Raw genomic sequence first — 19991 nt, forward strand, 5'->3', positions numbered from 1 at the left:
CCCAATAGTGTTGCAAGTTATGTTGGTTTAACAACTGATTATGATCAAATTTTGCATCTGTGTGATGTTAGTCAAGAATTTTATCACTCATACTACCTCTAATACTGTCTTGGCAGCAGAAGATGCATTAGTATTGCACTGTACAGATGAGCCACAATTCAACTAAAATTTGCATACATGACCAAACAAAAAGCCTGTGCATGTGTACCTGTTGGTGCTGACCTCTTTGAATGGTGACGAGTTGTAACTTCCCAGTTTCTCTATGCTGAAAGACATTGATTATAATTGCTGCAGTAAGACACGAATAATCAGAGAAATGTAATGCATACTGCCATGCTGTATTTTTTATCCAATGACCCCATTTCCCATAAAAAAGAACCATCTCACAATACTGCTCTTTGGAATAACTTGCCATGCTTAGACTTAAATAAACAGCTTATGTATTTTTTTAAATCAAGAAAACAGATACAAAACCCCCCGTGTTCCACGAAGTATTCCACGAGGCTTACAGATGCAAGTAAATAACTCACAGTACAAAGAATTCAACAATAAAAACATAAAATCTAGGCCTGAAGAGAGCAAAAAAAAATATACATGTAATAAAAACACAGTCAGAAGTAACTGAAGAGCAGGAGGAGGAATTTTGATGGCGTAGAAGTGCTGATCCATAATTACTAAGAAATTGGAGGCAAAGGCAGATTAAATCTTCAGTTTTATTTTCAGCAACATGTTACGGCTACACACAAGTCACCACATTAAATGTGCCTGTTTCAAATGGCTTACATTTTTGATAGATTTGCAGCAAAAAAGAAGAAGCAGACAGACTGCAGTCCAGCTAAGGCAAAGCGTAGAAAGAAAGTGTGTAATGTTCAGGATGAAATCTTAAGTCAAACTGAGTTAGTTTTGGTTCTCAAAGCATTTTGATTGGATAGTTAATATTGCTGTAAAATTATTATTGGCTGCTTGAGTTTTAGATCAATTTACATCACCAGATTTAGGTAAGAGTCATATGACATAGATTTTTCTCGAAATGATGCAGTGCAAATAGATGTTGCTATTTTTAGAATAGAGAAATGAAATTAATTTACGCTGCTAATTTAAAATCTTTACATATTCTTTATTTCTCTTACATATATATAAAATACAAACAATATTATAATAAAATTACTAAAACATACCATGAATAATTAAACTATGTAATTCTTTTGTAAAAGAAAATAAACCGATTTGAAATAATGAAAATGAAAAATACTTAAAAATAATAATACAAAGGAAAAGTGATACATCAACAGTTCAAAACATCAATACATAAGGTAATCACACATAGGCAATATGCAAAATAATAGAATGACAAAATAAAAATCCAATCATATAAATAACAATACTGAAAGTTCAAAAAACAAAGTCGCACAAGACTACAAAGGTGTCAGAACTCCTAACAAGATCATAGAACACAGGAGGCCAGCAAAAATTGAACTGGCCTAAACTCACTTTAAATGTACTTCTGGCAGTTGCATGCAACCTACAATGCAATAAGATATGTTTCTGCATATTCCCCACCATCTCCTCTAGCATAGAGTCCACTTGTCAATTTACAATCCAAAATTTATCTTCCATAACCATTGTATCTTATATGAAAGATAAGTTATGTCATAATTTTTCCATGTATCATCATCCACAGATAACTATTTTGAAGGGAAATTTCATTTAAAAATTCCACACTTTGCAGCCTCTTTAGTGATATATTTATGCTTGTGATTGGATGAGGGATTTGCATTTCAGGGCTTATATTCATGCTGTTGGTAATGCAGGGTGTTATTTCATTTTAAATTGGTAATGCAACTAATGTTCACTTTTTTTTTTTTTTTTTTTTTTTTCCAATAGCATCACTAATGTCACCTCTAAGGATGCTGCATTGGGTGTCATATATTAAAGCATAATCAGTTTACTGTACGTGAACTCAACTTCTAGTGACTTTCTGTGTTTTAAAAGTTATTTTAATATTTAAAAACATTTCTGTACATCCTCCATGTGGTGGTCCTTCTTTACATATAGGCTAGGCTAGAGTTCTTGAATACATTTTTTATACTAGATTATGTATATCCCCTTTTATACATTTGTGAGTTAAATATCCATGTATATAAAACCTTTTTTATATACTTATAATGAAGTTATAAGTGCATCTTTGTTACTAGTATTTATTATCTAGTTGATTAGTTATCCCAGATGATTTGAATGAGCTACATTTAATAGGAGCCACCCTATTGGCATGGTTATAGAGGAGCTGGCTACTGTAGTCAGCTTTACCTGCGACTTTTCAACTACCTGGGTTTCAATCCTACAGAAGGCAAGAATCATAAATGCCATGTTAAGCACTGTTTTATAGTGTTTTGAAACCAGTGGGCAGGCATGCAAACAGAAAGAAAAATTCTATGTAGGAGCTTTAATCTCAGTTAAATTAATCAAACTAATGTCTTCCTGCTTCTCTGTTATTTATATGCAGTACATAAAATGTTTTTCTTTTACAGAGTTTCTAAAAAACCTGTTTTTCGAACAGATGTGCTGATGATACCATTGTCCAGTTGGAATATTCAGAAGGCAAACCTAAAGCACATTACTATTAACAAAGAAGTTAGCATCCAGTATACCTGGATTGTATAAGAATTGGAAGTAAACTTCATACTGCAATTTACCGTAAATCAACTGGCAGCACAGCAAGAATCTCATTTGATTTCTTTCATATTTCATCCAGGTAAAATAGCTTCATTTTATTTCTCTTAAAATGTGCTAAGGAATTCTGTTATACACCTAAACTTTATGAAAACAATTAAATACATTGTCTACATCACAACAGGCAATAGATAGCCATCCATCATTTGTTTTAAAAAAAACTTAGTAAAATATATAGATAAATTTCTGCAATTCATTCAGAAAAAATTAATTTACTGGTAGAATGACAACCAAATACATTCATTGGAGCATTGCCATACAATCCTATTATCCCATGTAAAAGATTTGGATATAAATTTTCCATTATCCCAGATCCATCCATCTGGATATTGTTAAGAATAAGACAAACTGGACATCATATCAACAGATATATTGGGTTTGCATGTTATTTGCTTGACAGTTCTCTCGGTTACAGCATTGGTTCATAGCAATTATTTTCTGTCGATCAACATAGCAACAAAACAAACACAGTAATTGAAAGGGCCAAAACTAGAGTCGTCAACAAGCCCAGGACAAAAATAGCCTTAACCCCTTCTAGGTCGGCATCGCAACTCCAACGTTCGGTATTTTTGTGCCCATAGGGTCGGCATCGCATGCCGTGTGATAAAGTGAAAAATTCTATTGTTGAAACTGAATTTGTCACTACTCATACGTCACTTTAAATTCTGTGATTATATTTGTATTTTTGAATATTGCCAAGACATAGCGAGACTAGTCCTCGTTTCTTTACGACATTTGCAGTGAGATTTCCCGTCTTGAATATCCATGAATATCCAATTGATATCTGTTAGAATCTCAACTAAAAAACCATTCAAGATATTTTTTTATATTCATAGCCAATTTTTTTTATAAAGTAAGCAAAAAAGTTTTATTGTTATTATGATTTAATAAGTGATTTTTTGGTTTTGTGATTAATGTGGTTTTTATGCTGTGATGTCCTAGGCAGGTTGTAAGCTGTTTTAACAGTAAGTTTGGAAAACCATTTCTAAAGCATTTTTTACGTAACCTTAATATTTATTTTTATGTAGATATTTATATTAAACACGTCAAAACAACAGAATTAAAATATATAGTATCACCTTTTTTTTTTTTTTTTTTTTTTTTTTTATTTAAAACTTGGATTCATTGCAGGAAAAACTGGTGTTCAGTGGATAGGATATCACATATTTAACCACCTGTAGGTACATCAAAACCTGCTTACTGTCAAAAATATTTTGCATTTTCGCATTTAGGGTAGAACATAAATTAATTTTCAGCAAAAAAAAAAAAAAAATGCTTTTTTAGGGTCAGAAATTTGTAAAAAAAATCACCAAAAAGGAGGTTAAAAGTAGAAAGGCTATATAGAGAGCCTTGATTTCATGTTCCAGTACAGATATGCAATACAGTACAAAGTCCGTAATCCAGACTTGTCGGAACTTCAGCGATTTCGGATTAGGGGTTTTTCCGGATTATAGATCATCAATTTAAATCTGGTAAGATGACATGCAGAAATTATACAATATAAAATATGAAACCGTAATTTATGAAATAAAGAGCAATTATGATCTAAGGGTATCAAAATTTACAAAAAAAAAAGTTTAATATTTATTTGTTTACTTTATTAATCATTTCGTTCAATGTAAGTTGTTTAAGTTGCTTTGTTTTTTGTGCTAATACTTTCTCTTTAATTCTATAAACAGACATAATTTCTTGTTTAGTTACGAAGTTCCACTGTTTAAGTCCTGTTAATTGCTGTGTCGAGAATATCGACTAACTTGTCAATCGAAATTTTTTCTTTTTCAATAACCTCTCTGTCACTTTCTTCACTATTGGAAGTGATACATGGAAACATGCTTGCTTTGTAGGTCCTTTGGCAGCTCCAGAATTGGAAACTCTTTTTGACATAATCAAAAGTTCAAGCTTAATTTTTATAAAATTGCTCTAACAGTCTGCAAAAAAGTAATAAGCTGAATCCAGTTAGAAGATTAGGGAACAGAGCAATCTGCAACATTAAGTGAAATGCCTTAGAATCAGTAAGATAATTTTAGCCTAGCTAATACCATCCGTTATAACGTGCATGTGTAAACGCATTATGCGCATCTGTAAAGCATACAAAAAAAAAAAAAGTTTGTGCCTTTGAGGTCCGGATTATAGATCATTCCTTATAATGGACGTCCGGATTACGGACTTTGTGCTGTATCTTGACATCAATTCTAAAAAATATTGGTATCATACAAATAACAACAATAGAAGGAAGGGTGCTTGGTGAAGCCAGTGCAGGATTTACATACAAGCTATAGCTTAGGCCCCCGTAGTGTAACAGACTGAAAAAGGGCCCTGTATATCAAATAACTTAGGAACTTATCAAGTCTAAATCCGATTCTGGATGAAGCCATTCATTTGGATAGCTTGAGTTTTTGCAACATTTTAAAATTTGGTTTTTAGAATGTAAGCAAAGACTGTTTTATTCATAAATTCTCTTTTCTTGTTTTATTCCCATTTAATGTAATTTGGTTCTTTTGTAAAGTAAAATTACATAAGTAGGAATGTGAATTATTTTGGCAATCAAGAATAATTTTTTCATATATTTTAGCATGCAGAAATTATATAAAAAATATACATTTTTTTACTGAATTTCAATCAGAAATAAGAATTTAAAAAATTGTTAGTAATAAATAAGTCTGCAATTATTGCTCAAAGGTTCATTCATAAATTTCATATTCATTGTGATTACGGAAAGTATAATGTCAGTTTTGTACCTTTAACCTTTGTATGCTGAGTATCTCCCTTATCCCATAACTAGTAAGGATTTCATAACTAGTAAGGATTAGTTGTTTTATATATATATATATATTGCAATTAGTTTTCTGTGAGAAAGTTGTAGGCCTTATTCTATCATTAAGATCTTAAACTTTTTTTAATCCCTGTCCACCCATATTTCAAATTGATTACATTAGTTAAAAGTATTGCATTTTTTGCGTGTTTGCTTTAATTCCCACATCTTCTTATGAAATTGCTGTTAGAAATTAATTTTCTCATACCATGGATTTAAAACTTGCTGACACAACTCACATGACTAATACTTCTGATTCACCAGTTAATGATCCCAGTATTCTTTTGGCCCCTCCTACCCCATGATTACACCAGATGGAGTCGCATGCGCCACCCACTTCCAGTTCTTGCCAATGTTTTCTGCTTTTTGGAGGATAAAGCATCCTCGCTTTCTACCTTATTTCATGATGTTCCCTGGAAAAATCATGTAAGGAACTCTTACTTTTGTTATATCCTATTGAGGATTCTCTAATGAGCTAGAAAGAGCTATTTTATAATAGCTGCGTGGCAGCATAACAGCTAGTTCCAAGTTCCTTTTCTTCTCTTTCATCATTTATTAAATGATTTGCATGCTCAAAGAAATTTTGTTTTGTCTTTTCTAAGGTATTTTTAGCGGTTCATCCATATTGTCTATGATTGTGAAAGATTTTGATGTTTTTCTTTGTTGAAGCTTGTAGTGGTAGCTTTTGCCGAAAGGAATACAATAAATTATACTCAGAGAGATGATTGTGTTCTGTCAGAAGGCTATCATAATTCAGTTCGTACTCCATTTTAAAATTCAATCATTAAAAATTGCTAATATTATTTGTATCTTTGGATTATAGTTATTAGTAAATTCTTTATTTGTTAAATCATCAAGAGTTTTATTTTACTCCAGTTACTAAAAGTTTCTTTAACATAATTAGTGATACTGCATACAACAATCTAAATTTTTACAGTCTTGTGATTTTTCAGTTTAAAAATGTATGCACTTTGTGACAGTTCACAGTAGTACAGACCTGTTTTGCTTTTATTTCCTTGTATGAATTAAAGGAAGTATTGTATTTGTGAAAAATTATTGGTATCATATTTCAACAGAAATATCCACTTTGACCATTCCAGAAGCCATATGGACCCTTTTTATTGCTAAGCAGATCTCTGTACCCATCCCTTTACGCCGCTTTAAAGTCCTCACCCGGTTTTCATTTTCACAATCAATGGTCAAAGTTATATACTTCCAGTTACAAAAGGTTTTTAAATGAAATGAATTTTTAATGAAAATATTCATGTTTTGGCAGTGTCTAATTTTAAAAAAAAAGTGTTATTGACAAATACTTTAACTTCTAATGTGTTCTTCTGCTTCCTATACTTATATTTGAGAAAGTTTTATACTTGTTATAAAAATTCAAGATGTTTTACTCCAATACAACAAAATTTGACCAGGATGTTTGATTTCGAAGTTTGCAAGTTTTGATGTCATTTTCAACTTGCCTTGAGGGATTTGTTAATTAAGTTAGAATAATTTGAGGAAACAAAGTTTAACTGAAGTACAGCAAAAAATGTGTATAATTTAATAGGCTGTACAAGGAAGTCATGTGCTGTCCATATCAGACTTTTTCGTTTAATTACATTAATATTTAGGTTTGTTTAAATTGTTGAAATGACTTTCTTAACACTTTACCGACCGATCGCCTATTAATTGGCTTTTTATCTCCCAAGCCTACCGACCGATAGCCTATTAATCGGCTTTTTTCGCCAACGCCTGTCGACCGATAGCCTATTAATCGCTTTTTTCTCGGGGCTACCTAAAAAAACCCTATCAATCGATAGCTATGGTGATATACAATTGCTATTTGCTATAGCATCCGCATTTTGTTATTAGTATTGAGGTACATTGCTCACTCGCATTAAGTGCGTTGCTTAGAAAACTTCCACATTTTCACACCGTTTTTAAAAAATTTACTGTTCAGATGAGCGAAAAAATTTTATTTAGTCGATTTATCAGATTGTCCTGGCAGTTATTCAGGACAGGGAGAATCTGCGGCTGGTCGGACGTGCGTACGTTGTTGAACCGCTAGCGGTCGGTAAAGTGTTCATTGGAATTATACTTAACACTTTTTTTTTCATAGAAGAAAAATGATTTTGTAAGCAGAATGTATTATGTTACATTATAATGTAGTGTATGTAATATTGTCTTTTGATTTGAATACAGCTTTGAGTCTTTTGATTTGACACCACATAGGTTGTTCAATGAAAATGCCAGGATCTAGAGTTATAGGCTTTCTGGCAGAAATAAGCTTTCTTTATGTTGAACTGAAAAACTATATAATTTCATTCCCCAGTTTTAATTTATATTGACAGTAATTTATTATCAAGTTTATAAAATTTGTTCTGATTTGTTAAAAAAAAGAATGTTATTGTTCTAAAGTGTAATTCCTATTAATTGCTAAAATTAATATTATGCTAAAGAATGTTTTATGGAAAGAAGTAAGAAATATATAAGCATAGAACATCTTAACTTGAAGAAAAATGTAGAACAGTCTTTTGAACTATTTGTCAAATGCCAGTTACATTGGCCATTAGGCCATTAAAATCCTTGCTTGCCAATAGTGCTGAAATCTACAAGAAAAATTTGTCAGTGCTTCACACTCGTCCAAATGTTCTGCCATCCACTATTACATAAAACACACAACGGCGAATCACCTAGTCCAATGCGAAATAAATGATTCTCTAGACAGTCATGTCCCGTCAATAGTCTAAAAGATGCAACGCAATTGTTCGCAGGTGGTCAGGAACAAAAGCTGGGTTTGATGAGAGAACACTCCAAGGCTTGCCCTCACTAGCCCGAGTGGCAAAATCTCTAAAAGTCTTTTGATATGTTAGCGATGTCAGAAGCTTAATAGAATGGAGGCTGGCACTCGTTTTTGGCTTTTGGAGAACCCTTTTTCACAAGCATATCAGCCATCTCATTCCCATAAATACCGCCAGTCTTTTGAACTATGTCAGAAGTGAGTGCTACCAAGGGATGACCCATTCGTCGGGGGGCAGTTAGAAGTGATTTGAGAGAAGAGATATTGGAGAGCAGAGAAAATCATGAGAATGAGTGCAATGTGGAAAGGAATTTTTGAATAAAAGAAGAACGTGGCTACTGGATATCTTAACGGAGATGTTTAAGCATGAAAACAAAGAGAAAGAAATCTGACTACAACCCTGTCAATCTAAACTATTAAAAATTTGCGCTTGTTTGTCTGTTTGTGGCATTATCTCCTCTGGAATGGTGGTGGGTTGAATTTCGAGAGAGGCACCCCCAGATTCCAAAAATTCGTGGGAACCCATTTCGACCGTTCTCATCTTCATACAACTTTAATTAGCAGAGATATTAAAATTTAAAACTCTGAAAAGGCTAATTTTTGCCCTCATTTTTCTAAGTGGCAACAGTCGCGCACACTGCAGATAAAAATCTGCTTCATTTCGAGAAGTGGTGCTACCACTCACCTTCAAATCGTACAGATTGTTAATAAAAATTTTGTAAATTTTACAAAATATGAAATAAAAATAACATTGCCAAACATTTAATATATTGCTCTGGATTTCTAAAGTTTACGGGAAGCCATTTCGACTGTTCCCGCTTTTGTGCGACTGTAATCAGCCGAGATATTAATTAAAAACTCTGAAAACACTAGTTTTTGCACTCATTTTTCCAAGTGGCAACAGTCTCGCATGTTGGAGATAAAAATGCTTTCATTTGAAAAGTGTTGCTACTGCTCGTTTTCAAGTCATAGAGTTTGTTAATAAAAAAATTGTAAGTTTTACAAAATATGAAATAAAAATAACATTGCCAAATATTAAACATATTATTGTTATGTAAGGTCATATTCTGATGCTGAAGAAAGCACGTGATTGCATGTGTTGTCACTGTGTGTCGAAAAATGTTCGTTAATGTCAAGCATTTTAAATAAATCACTGCTGTTGGCAACTCTTTTGTTTCATGTTAAGATAACTGACATGATATATTATTGGCACGTTAATTTCTTCATTGATATTGATGAAATGTTGTATTAACATTAAATTTAAATCATGACATCATACATGCTAACCTGAAATGTCAAAAGATTTTGTTTCCTGGTTCGGCAATAAAAAAAAAAAAATTATTTACGAATTGTTTGTTGCTTGAGAAGAATGAACGAAAATGTTTTCTCACATATGCTTTTCAGGGGCACATAGAACTTTCAAATTTAAATTCATTGCACTTCCTAAAGAATAAACCTCTGACATGTGGGTGGGGCTCTTCTGCCGTCTCAACTTTCATCAAAATGCTAGTTTCGCAGAGACAGACATGTATTCAGGAATTTAAAACCATTTTTAAGGCAAACTAATTGTTAAAATCCATTTTTCAAGAATGAGAGGGCTTTGGTGCATTCCGGCTACAATTATAATTTTTATCTAAATTGAGAAGTACTGAAACCATGCTCTGATGCAATTTAGGCTCTGTAGTAATGTATTGATAATAGTTAAAAGTGTTATCTTCTCTCTTTTAACATAAGTTTCTTAGGTACTTACGTATTAACTCCACTACAGCTGCGGATTAGGAGGTTTTTAAGTGCCGCCAATCTACACCTAAATTTTTGCAGCAAATCATAAATTAAAACACTTTATTTAAAATGAGAATACTTTCAAAATTCAAAACACTTTATTTAAAATCAAAGTATTAAATCGGATTTCAGTGGAAAATGGGCCGATATAGAGTTTAGCATAGATTCAAAACAGTCTCTATTTTCTTTGACCTGATGTTGTCGCCATATGAACTCTGCTAAATAAGATTCTAAATGATATCTTGCTGCCCCCCCATGTCTCTTGTTCCTCCATTTAGTACTGCCCCACTTTCTCTCAACTGTTTGTGTATGAACTCACATATCAGGATCAATAAAATTGTATCAGTGACAACAAACGAATCTTCTGTTTCTCTACATATACCACCAAACACCCACTGTTCGGGTAATACTCAACCACAATTATTTTTATGCTTTTAGTAAACAAACTTTCATCAATTTCCACAATGCAGTCTGGTCCACCTACCTTCTTGTTTGTTTTATTCTCCATATCCAAGACACATAATTCATGCATGTAATTGTTCCAGTCTATAATAGTTTTCTTCAATAAATTAAGTTGCGTTTCACAAAATTTAACTGACATCAACTCCTTGCACCAGCAGTATATGAATATCAAAGCTGAACAAAATAGAATTCTGCTTCCTTCAAACCAGTTGTCTTTTTTAAGTCCCACTTGCTGATCACACTGACTTAAATTACATTTTAAAAACATACGTTTACCAAACTGGAGTTTCATATCATGCGAATTGATACATTTTCGTTTTTTTATTAAAATATTTCTCTCCTGAAAAAATAAAATTGCATCGTCTTCTGTGTTTGGCAAATCCCAAAGATGCATTTTCATAGCACTAAAAAATGGCGTCAAAAATCAGCAAACAGCAAGGCAAAAAGGAAATCAAAAGATAACTGCATGCAAACAACAGGATTGCTTTTTATTGGCGCATCAGCACAACTTCTGCTGCGGTGGCGTTAATACGTTAAGTACCATTTCTTACATTGACCTAGAAACAATAAGTTAAAATTCAGTTTTATTAAACCATTGGTTCTGAACCTCTTTTGCCCCATGCACCCAATTCACTGGTGTTAGATGATCATCCCCCTCGCTCCTTTCCAAAGCTTGAAAAATACATGCGTCTCACAAAAGTGTTAGCAGACTTCAAAAATTTGCAGAAAAAGCACTGTAACCCGAAACTGAATTCGAATATAAAGCCCAAAATGTTTTCATATCATCTCCATGCAACTTTGAATGAAACCAAACTTTTTAATTTTTAATACTGACTTATTTTTTGTTTCTAAAATTGAAAATGTAAGGAGGCATAAATGAAACGCCGTAAAAGTAGTGGTAACTGAAACATTTCGTAAAATTTCATAAATAAAATTGGCCATCGTTTGGTTCCCCCCCCCCATTTTGTTGATGTTTAAAAAGTTGTTTGGGTTTAATTTTTGCTTGCATCGCTAAATTTTCTTTAAAGTTTAAAGGTGGCTTGTCATAAGGAAACAATGAACAGCATTCGAAAATTGGTAATTTTTTATCATTAGGATTGAAATTCAATTTTTGGAAGTGCAAAAAATGGAAAGCTTAGGCTATTCTTTTCAAAATCAGTGGTAAATAAGCCCAAAGCATATTAGAATCATGTCTTATATGCAGATGAAAGCCAATTTAACATTTTTTATTCCAATGGGCGTATAATTGTGTAAAAGAAAAAAAAAATTAGCTTAACACGTTGACTGCCGCTCGCATTTTATGTGTTTTGCTCATGACGCCAGCAATAATTTTTTTTGTTATGCGAAGTATATTATGTTAAAATAGTACCTACAGAGGGTTAGTGAGTTATATAATTGTGTTTAATGCAATTTTTGTGATAGGGATCACCGGCGACCCTGAGGCTCTGTAGACCATTTTTGTGGTTTATTATTTGAATTTTTGTGATTTATTATTTTTCAAAACATTATAGAAACAATGGTATTATTTAAAAAGGTATCGATATTTACTCTAATTATGCATTTTTACTATTGGCCTCCTCACCAGTCAACGGTGGTCCCTGCAGTGCTGTAGCCAAGTCGCCTGCCGGCCACCGGTGAAACCCACAGCACTCAACGTGTTAAACCCAAGACCTTGGTTGGTGCAGTAAAGCATGGCTGAGGACGTGTCATGTGTGAGGATGCATGTCAACATCAGGATTAAGTAATTTAGTATTTATTGATAATGAGCCGTGTTCTGTATTTAAATACTTAAAAGATAATTTAAAAGTATCTGCCTAAAATTTAGATGCTGTAAACAACTTTATTTTTTATCAGGATAATGATAAGCACACAGTCCTCAACGTTCACCTTTTGGGTGTCTATAATTGTCCACAAGTTCTGTAAACACAACCTCAATCACCAGATTTAAACCCAACATTACAAACACAACTGGAGAGAATTAGAGTATAAAGACACAACATTAAAAAAAAAAAAAAAAAAAAAAAAAAAAAAAGAACTAAAAACAGTAGTCTAGATATTTGAAAGCTGTCATAAATACTGCAGTACATACTACAAAATATTAACTGACAGAAATACTACAATATTTACTAATATGTGCAGATTTCTTTAAAGCGTATGAAGATTTTTGTGGGGTAACTTTTCTGTTCCTTTTTTATTATTGATTTTCCTCAAGAAAAGGTTTTAATATGTTCATAAAATAATTAATGTAGTTTTCTTGAGAGAAATTTATAAATATTATTATTATAAAAATTTCATTCTAAATTTGTATTAATGAATAAAACAATATTTCACTGATGCTTGTAAGTGTACGAACACTTTTGTGAGTCACTGTATACATTTATTTAGATTATTTCTTAAAATTGTATAAATTAAAAAGAAAAAACACAGAAAATATTCATAAATACACGCTTAGACAAAAAAAAAAAAAAAGATGCACCAAGAAGGAGTTATCCGAATGGGACGAAAATTGGTAGAAGTGATGTACATATACAGAAAAACAAAGCATTATAGTTTGAGAAAAATTGGATGATTTATTGAAGTGATAGAGCTTCACAAAGTGAAACAGTCAGTAACGTGTTTGTTCACCTTTGGCCCTTATGCAAGCAGTTATTCAACTTGGCATTGATTTATAAAGGTTGCAGATGTCCTCCTTAGGGATATCATGCCAAATTCTGTCCAACTGGTGCATTAGATCGTCAACATCCCGAGCTGGTTGGAGGGCCCTGCCCATGATGCTCCAAACATGCTCAATAGGAGAGAGATCTGGCGACCTTGCTAGCCAAGGTAATGTTCGGCAAGCACTAAGACAGGCAGTAGAAACATGTGCAGTGTGGGGACGGGCATTATATTGCTGAAATGTAAGCCCAGTGTAGCATGACATAAAGGGCAGCACAACGGGCCTTAGAACTTCGTTGACGTACCGCTATGCTGTAAGGTTGCAACAGATGACAGCCAAAGGGGTCATCATACTATAAAATGAAATGGCACCCCAGATCATCACACCTGGTTGTTGGCCTGTCTGCCGGAAGACAGTCAGGTTGGTATCACACCGTTGTCTGGGACCTCTCCAGACTCTTTTTCGCTGGTCATCGGGGCTCAGTTCAAAGTGGGACTCATCACTGAAGACTTCTACTCTATTCAGTGACATTCCAGTGCGAAGTAGCCTGACACCACTGTAAACAGGCTTGACGTTTACGGAGGTCAATGGTACTCGGCGCAAGGGTCGCCGTGACCTCAGCTCCCTTTCTGTGAGCCGTCTATGAATGGTCCTTGCGGTCACTGAAGCACTTACAATCGATGATAATGATGCATCTGGGGCTGTGAGTGCCGCTCTGACGATTGCTCGGTCTTCACGTTCTGTAGTTTCCCTAGGCCTACCACTTCCTTCTTGATGCTGTGTGCGGCCATGGTTCACCCATTCCTGCTAACATCGTCTAATAGTGGCATCGCTCCTGCTCAAATGTTGAGTTATTCGCCGATAAGACCAACCGGCTTCTTTGAGCCCAACTACATGACCTCTCTCAAATTTTGACATCTGCGCATGTCGTTCGTGCATCTGTATGCGAAGCATAGTTATTGTTTACCAGAGTACACAGAATGTAATTCATGAAGAATTTATGACCTTTAATCGTAATTTATCCTCTTAAATATCTTGCCAGTTGCGCAGATCAGATGCACTGTAGCGACAACCGTTCATTCATTGGCAGCCAAAACGTAAAATTTTGCATTTTCCGTCAAAACCTGTATGCATATCAATTTGTGTCCAATTTGCTTTATATCTCCTTGGTGCGTCATGGTGCATTTTTTTTATTTTTATTTTATTATTATTATTATTATTATTATTATTTTTTTTTTGTCTAATAAAAGTAGTTTTATTCTATTCTGTATTATAAAAGTAGTTTTATTCTATTCATAAACTAACTTAACAGGTAAATAAAGGGCTGACTGCATTTCCTCCTGAAACTATGAAATGTCACACTGGTTAAAATCCCCTTGTGTACAGTCGAATTCCACTATTTCATTTGTCATTAGCTAATGTCAAGATTATCTAAACTTGCAAAATTATAGATTGAATGAAGAAACATAAAATGAAACCAATTAATAATGTCACTACTTTCACAAAAAGTTATTAACAACTTGAATTTTTTTAAAAGAAATCATATTAAGTTTTAATTACAGTTGTTCCATTAATAATTAATTATAAGTTAATAATTTTATATGACAAATTACTTAGCATAATATTATGATTTCTTGAATTGTGGATTTATAACTATGAATAATTGCTTTATCCATAAAAATACAAGCTTTTATATTTGTATGAAAAGGAAAAGTTTTGCAGGAAAGCACTTCGGCAAAGTTTGCTGGGTAGTTTATTAAAGACCTTGCGAAAAAATTTTCATTAATCCTATTGATGAAATCCTGAATTGTTTCAAGTTTCAGGTCGAAATGAAGACTTTTATTTCAGATGTAATATGGGGCACCAATGATTGTGCTAAGAAACTTATTTCGCACTACCTGAATTTTCTTAATATCCTTATCTGTGGCATTGGCCCAGGTAGGCTAGGCATAGTTCATAATCGGTCGGATGACCAAAACATAAAGTCTTTTTTTTTTTAGGTTCAGTGATAGATTATCGCTCTATAAAAGTGGAAAAAGATTGAACGTGATCCTATAGGCTTTCCCACAGGCCTGGGTCGCATGATCTTTTTAGGTGAAGTTGTGATTTACCCTAACTCCTGAAAAGGTGGTTTTCTTGACAAGCAGGGCAGAAGATCCAAATAAAGTGATTTGAGAATATCTCACTTTCGATTTTTTCTGACGACCAAGATTTTCGATTTAATTAGCTAGATGCATGTTTTCCAGCAATGGCACCATTTTTCCATTGCCGGAATTCTTTCCTGTAGTTTAGTCAATGCATGGTCAGGACAACGTGATTTTACTACAATTGCCATATTGTCAGCATAGCTTGCTAGGAGAAGGTTGACATCATCGTGGGAATTTGGGAAGTCATTTACGTACAGGATGTAGAAACTCGGAACAAGAATACTACCTTGGGGTGTTATTTACACTTGATATCGCCTTTCCATGCTTGACCGTAAAAGTCCATTCACTCAGGAATAAATTTATTATGAGGATGAGATCTCATGCCAGGTCTATCTTGATTGATTTTGAATGAAAGTCCTGGATGCAAGACGTAGTCAGAAGCTTTTGCCACGTCTAGCATTAGGATGGCAACACTCATTTTATTGTGCATGGGCCAAGGTGATGAATTCAGTCAGGCGAACTGGCTGGGTGGTGGTGGAAAGTTTTTTTCTGAAACCATGCTGATGATATGCTAAGCACTTGATGTTATCAATCAGTCTGTGGTAGATAAGTCTTTCGAGAATTTTGCTGATTTAAGACAAAAGCCAGATGGGCCTGTAGTTAGCTGAATTATCATGCAGTTTCCTTGGCTTAGGAATCAGAAAAATGTCTGCATGATTACATGCATGCAGAAAATAATTTAAGTGCGTACCAGCATTGAAGATGCTTGTCAGCTTACAGGTCATTTCAAATGGAAGGTGTTTCACCATCCGATTACTAATGCTATCAGTGCCTGGAGCCTTTTTTTGGTCTCAGCGCTCGGATGATTTCGTTTGCTTCGTGAGGCATAGCAAAGTCCATCATATTTAAAACACTGGGTGCGTTTAGCCAGGAATTTACAAATTCCATGACTTCCTTGTCTGAGACTGCATTTGTAGGAAATTTGTTTGGACTTAATTGATCAGCGAAAAGTTTTGCTTTCTCATCATCTGTAAACAAAACCACTCCCGTTAAAGATGGATTAGTTATATGAGTTGGAGCTTTTCAAATTTTTCACAAATTTCCAGATGCTTTCACTGTTGAGGTTTAGATCTTTGATTTTGTAATTCTGGACTGCAGTTTTTTGTTTTTCTAGAATTTTTTGTTTCATACAATGGTTGAAGCGATTTGGAGGATGAAACTTGGGTAGCATTTATATGCAGACAAACCAGACCAATAAGGCTAAAACAAATTCCATTCTCTAAAAGACAAATGAACTTGTATTTTCATCGTAGCATCAGCTTTGAATCTGTCTGATAACTCAGTCAGAGAATCTGAGCGGAATCAGAAAGCTTTGAGTAAATCATGTGGTGTCCTAAGATATACATATTATGTCCTTATTTTCCTGAACTGGGTGTTGCACCTGTTTTGTATAGCCTTGTGTAGAACTCGGAGAAAAGTAGGGGTGAACATAAAAGAAAAGCAATGTAAATATGTTTTCCTGTATAAATGGAATCTGGAATTTAGATCCTAACGTCCTAAACATTGATGATTTTAAGGATCAGAAAATTTTTTTGTTAAATTTTGCAGAAATTCTGGAAAAGGAAAGAAAATACAAAATAATTTCAACCAGAGATATCCATGTAGCTTGTTATACCTAATTGCCATACCTTAGGATGTTTGCTTTAGTAGTATAAAATCACATTAAGTGTATTGGGAATTGGATGGGACCAGAAGGTTCATTCATAATACCTGGGGGTTCAATCGTATTTCAAATTTATAAATTAATATTGCATTGCTGCCTTCTGTAATATATCCTATGTGAGATCGAAATAAAGGGGCTCTCGTGCATCTACCCGATGCTTGACAACTGTCCGAGTCAGGATGTAAGATCACTAATAGATCCATTAAAAATAAATAAATTTAATTAATAGAAAAAAAAAAAAAGGATTATACATTGGTTCGGATTGCATACATTACTGCTGCGTCACGAACTCAAGCGCGCAGCGTGAAATGATAAACAAAAACTGTCTATTCAGTTCAATTAAAAAATAATTGTGACTTTTCACTTACTTCACTTCACTTTAAGTGCAGTGGCACTGAGGCTGATTTTCAACACCTTCTATTGAAAACTTGATTGTATGTGCTTTAAATTTGCGGCCTCGGTGATTAGAGTTTTATTATTATTATTATTATTATTTATGTGTGCTAGTTTTATTATTATTATTATTATTATGTAACATTATCTGATTTTATTTTTAGATCTTTAAAGCATTTGGAACAGATGAAAGAACAAAAGTGGTAATTTAAGTTAACCTGAAAGCATGTTAAAAGAATTCGAGAAAAAATATTTAACTTCTTATCAGATATCCAGTCATAATAAAAAATTGTCCAAGATTTAATAAACACTGATCCAGAATTATTAGATTCTGGTCATAACTTGAGTGAAAAGTGTGAGCAAAATATCAGACATTTGAACTATAAAAAAAAATCAAAATAGTTTGGTGCATTTAAGTTTAGACAAAAAAGCAATGAGTTCAAAGCTTAGACATATTGACAGCAGAATTTCTGCCTCGAATAATAACAGTGATCTTTTGCTTGATAGTAATGAAGGTCATATTTCAGAAGAAAGTGAGCAGCATAATAAAAATTTGTCACATGGTAAAAAATGGCAAAGAAAATCTTATTTTTCACATTCTCTGGCCAAAGATCCAGCTTTGCATCCTAATTGTCTCAGTGATCCATTTCGATCAGAATTATCTTTACAGGAGGAAGACCTGCGTAGTTCAAAAATTAAAAATGTGAGTCAAAATTTCAAATCCCGCTGCTTGAAAACTAAGCACAGGAGACAATCGAAACGTATTCGATATTCTCCACTAGCTTATTGGAAAAATGAAAGAATTCAATATCAGTTTTTGAAAAATGGTGACATTTCCATTTTAGGCGTACAGAAAAGTTTACCAATAAATAAAGAGGGGGAAACTCATGCTAAAAGAAAAAAATTTAAAGCTTCTGGTAAAAGAAAAGAATTTAATGATAAAATGGAAAATAAAGATTTAGCAAGAATCACAGTTTGGGATAACTCAACTTGTACGGATGTAGAAGCTAATGTAATCAGACCGTTTAGCTCACTCGAATGGTATTATCCTAATCCAAATGAACCTGATAATGATGACTATATTTTAGCTATAAGTTTCCAATGTTCCCATTCAACTTGGGGCTTTATAAAAATAAAACCATTTTGTCAGAAACCTGGTCAGTTTCACCCTGGAGTAGATATCCACTTTGTTGTAATTAAAGGTAAAGTTGAAGTAAGCGTTCATACATCAAAATTTTTACTAAGTGGAGGTGGATCATTTGTTGTACCAGATGGAAATATTTACAGCATAACTAATGTACATAAATCAGATGCGTGCCTAGCATTTACCTATACCTCGGACCGAATTCGGAATAGTAATATTTCAGAATAACATCAGTATGTGTGCCTTAATAATGCATTAAGTTCTTCCATTTCTTCTTTTGCCTAATATAGTATTTTCAGAAATTCACTGTATTATATGTGTACATGACTTTTTACTATTCCATATCTAATCATGTCTTTGTACGTAAAGATGCATTTTCCTAAACATCAAGATAGCAAATATGATATAATAAAATGATATTTCTTAAATCATTATTTTGTAAAATTACATTTTGAAACTTCATTTTTAAATAAAACTTATATATTCTGTATGGTTTTGTGTTTATTCATTTTACCAGATGGAAATGCTTATAGCATAGCTCATGTTTATATTACATCCAGTGCACTGCTTGTATTTACCACTACCATGTATGCAATTTTGAATAATATTTCAAAATAGCTTCAGTATGTGTGTATTTATAATGTAATAAGTTGTTCCATTTCTTTCCCAAATAATTTTCAGAAGTTCTCTTTATTGTATGTGTACATGACTTTTATGTGTTCCTAAATAAAGGTGCATTTTGCTTAACATACTGTCAAATTTTTGCATGAAGTATGAACTTCCCATAATATAATTGTTTTAATTAATGTAATAAAAAATTACATTTTGTTTAAAATGTATGTAGGATTGATAGAATTATTAAACAAAAATCATACTTGAAAAAAGGAAGCAGTTATTTAAAAAAAAAAAGGTAAGAAACAATAGGAATTTAAAAAAGTCTTTTAAAACGTGGTTTCTGCCTTATGTACATGTATTTTACTTTAAAAGTAACTACAATTACTTCAGTTAGTCATTCATATATTAATGAAGAGCCATTGTCCCATGTGCTTTTTCTCTTTTAAAAATTAAATACCACAATTGGCTAATGCAAGTCTTCTATTAAACCTCTGGCTATGTTCTTCTATAAATTGTCTGAAAAATGGTCATGCTTGTTTAGGAAAACAAACATGAAGCCATAAAAATGCCTAAAAGCATTCCATAAAAATCTGCTACATACTCGTAAGGTTCTTTTCTACATAAATAACAGTTTTCTAATTTTTTTAAACAAATGGTTTACTCGTCACCACTCATTCAAAATTTAAAACTCGATAATTTATTTTTCAAATTATGTAAAACAATTTTATACTAGTATCAG

At 33.1% G+C, this 19991-nt stretch overlaps 1 protein-coding gene across 10 annotated transcripts in view; it reads left to right on the top strand.

Moving 5' to 3' along the window:
• The window catches only part of LOC118196041 (uncharacterized), a 59811-nt gene extending 40684 nt beyond the window's left edge, over nt 1-19127 (top strand). For 6 of the 10 annotated variants that reach the window (XM_085827253.1, XM_085827248.1, XM_085827247.1 and 3 more), the window contains 2 exons: nt 2529-2752; nt 17658-19127. In XM_085827253.1, the coding sequence (XP_085683379.1) occupies nt 17927-18865 (939 nt within the window). In that variant the 5' untranslated portion in view covers nt 2529-2752; nt 17658-17926 and the 3' untranslated portion in view covers nt 18866-19127. Of the gene's footprint in view, nt 1-2253; nt 2435-2528; nt 2753-12159; nt 12316-17657 lie in introns of all 10 variants that reach the window. The other 4 variants (XM_035367406.2, XM_085827249.1, XM_035367405.2 and 1 more) reach the window with 3 other exon arrangements.
• Nucleotides 19128-19991: the final 864 nt, after the last annotated feature.

The sequence above is a fragment of the Stegodyphus dumicola genome, chromosome 11 (assembly GCF_044657685.1).
Source record: "Stegodyphus dumicola isolate Sdum_Otavi_A_Nest chromosome 11, ASM4465768v1".
Taxonomy (NCBI): domain Eukaryota; kingdom Metazoa; phylum Arthropoda; class Arachnida; order Araneae; family Eresidae; genus Stegodyphus; species Stegodyphus dumicola.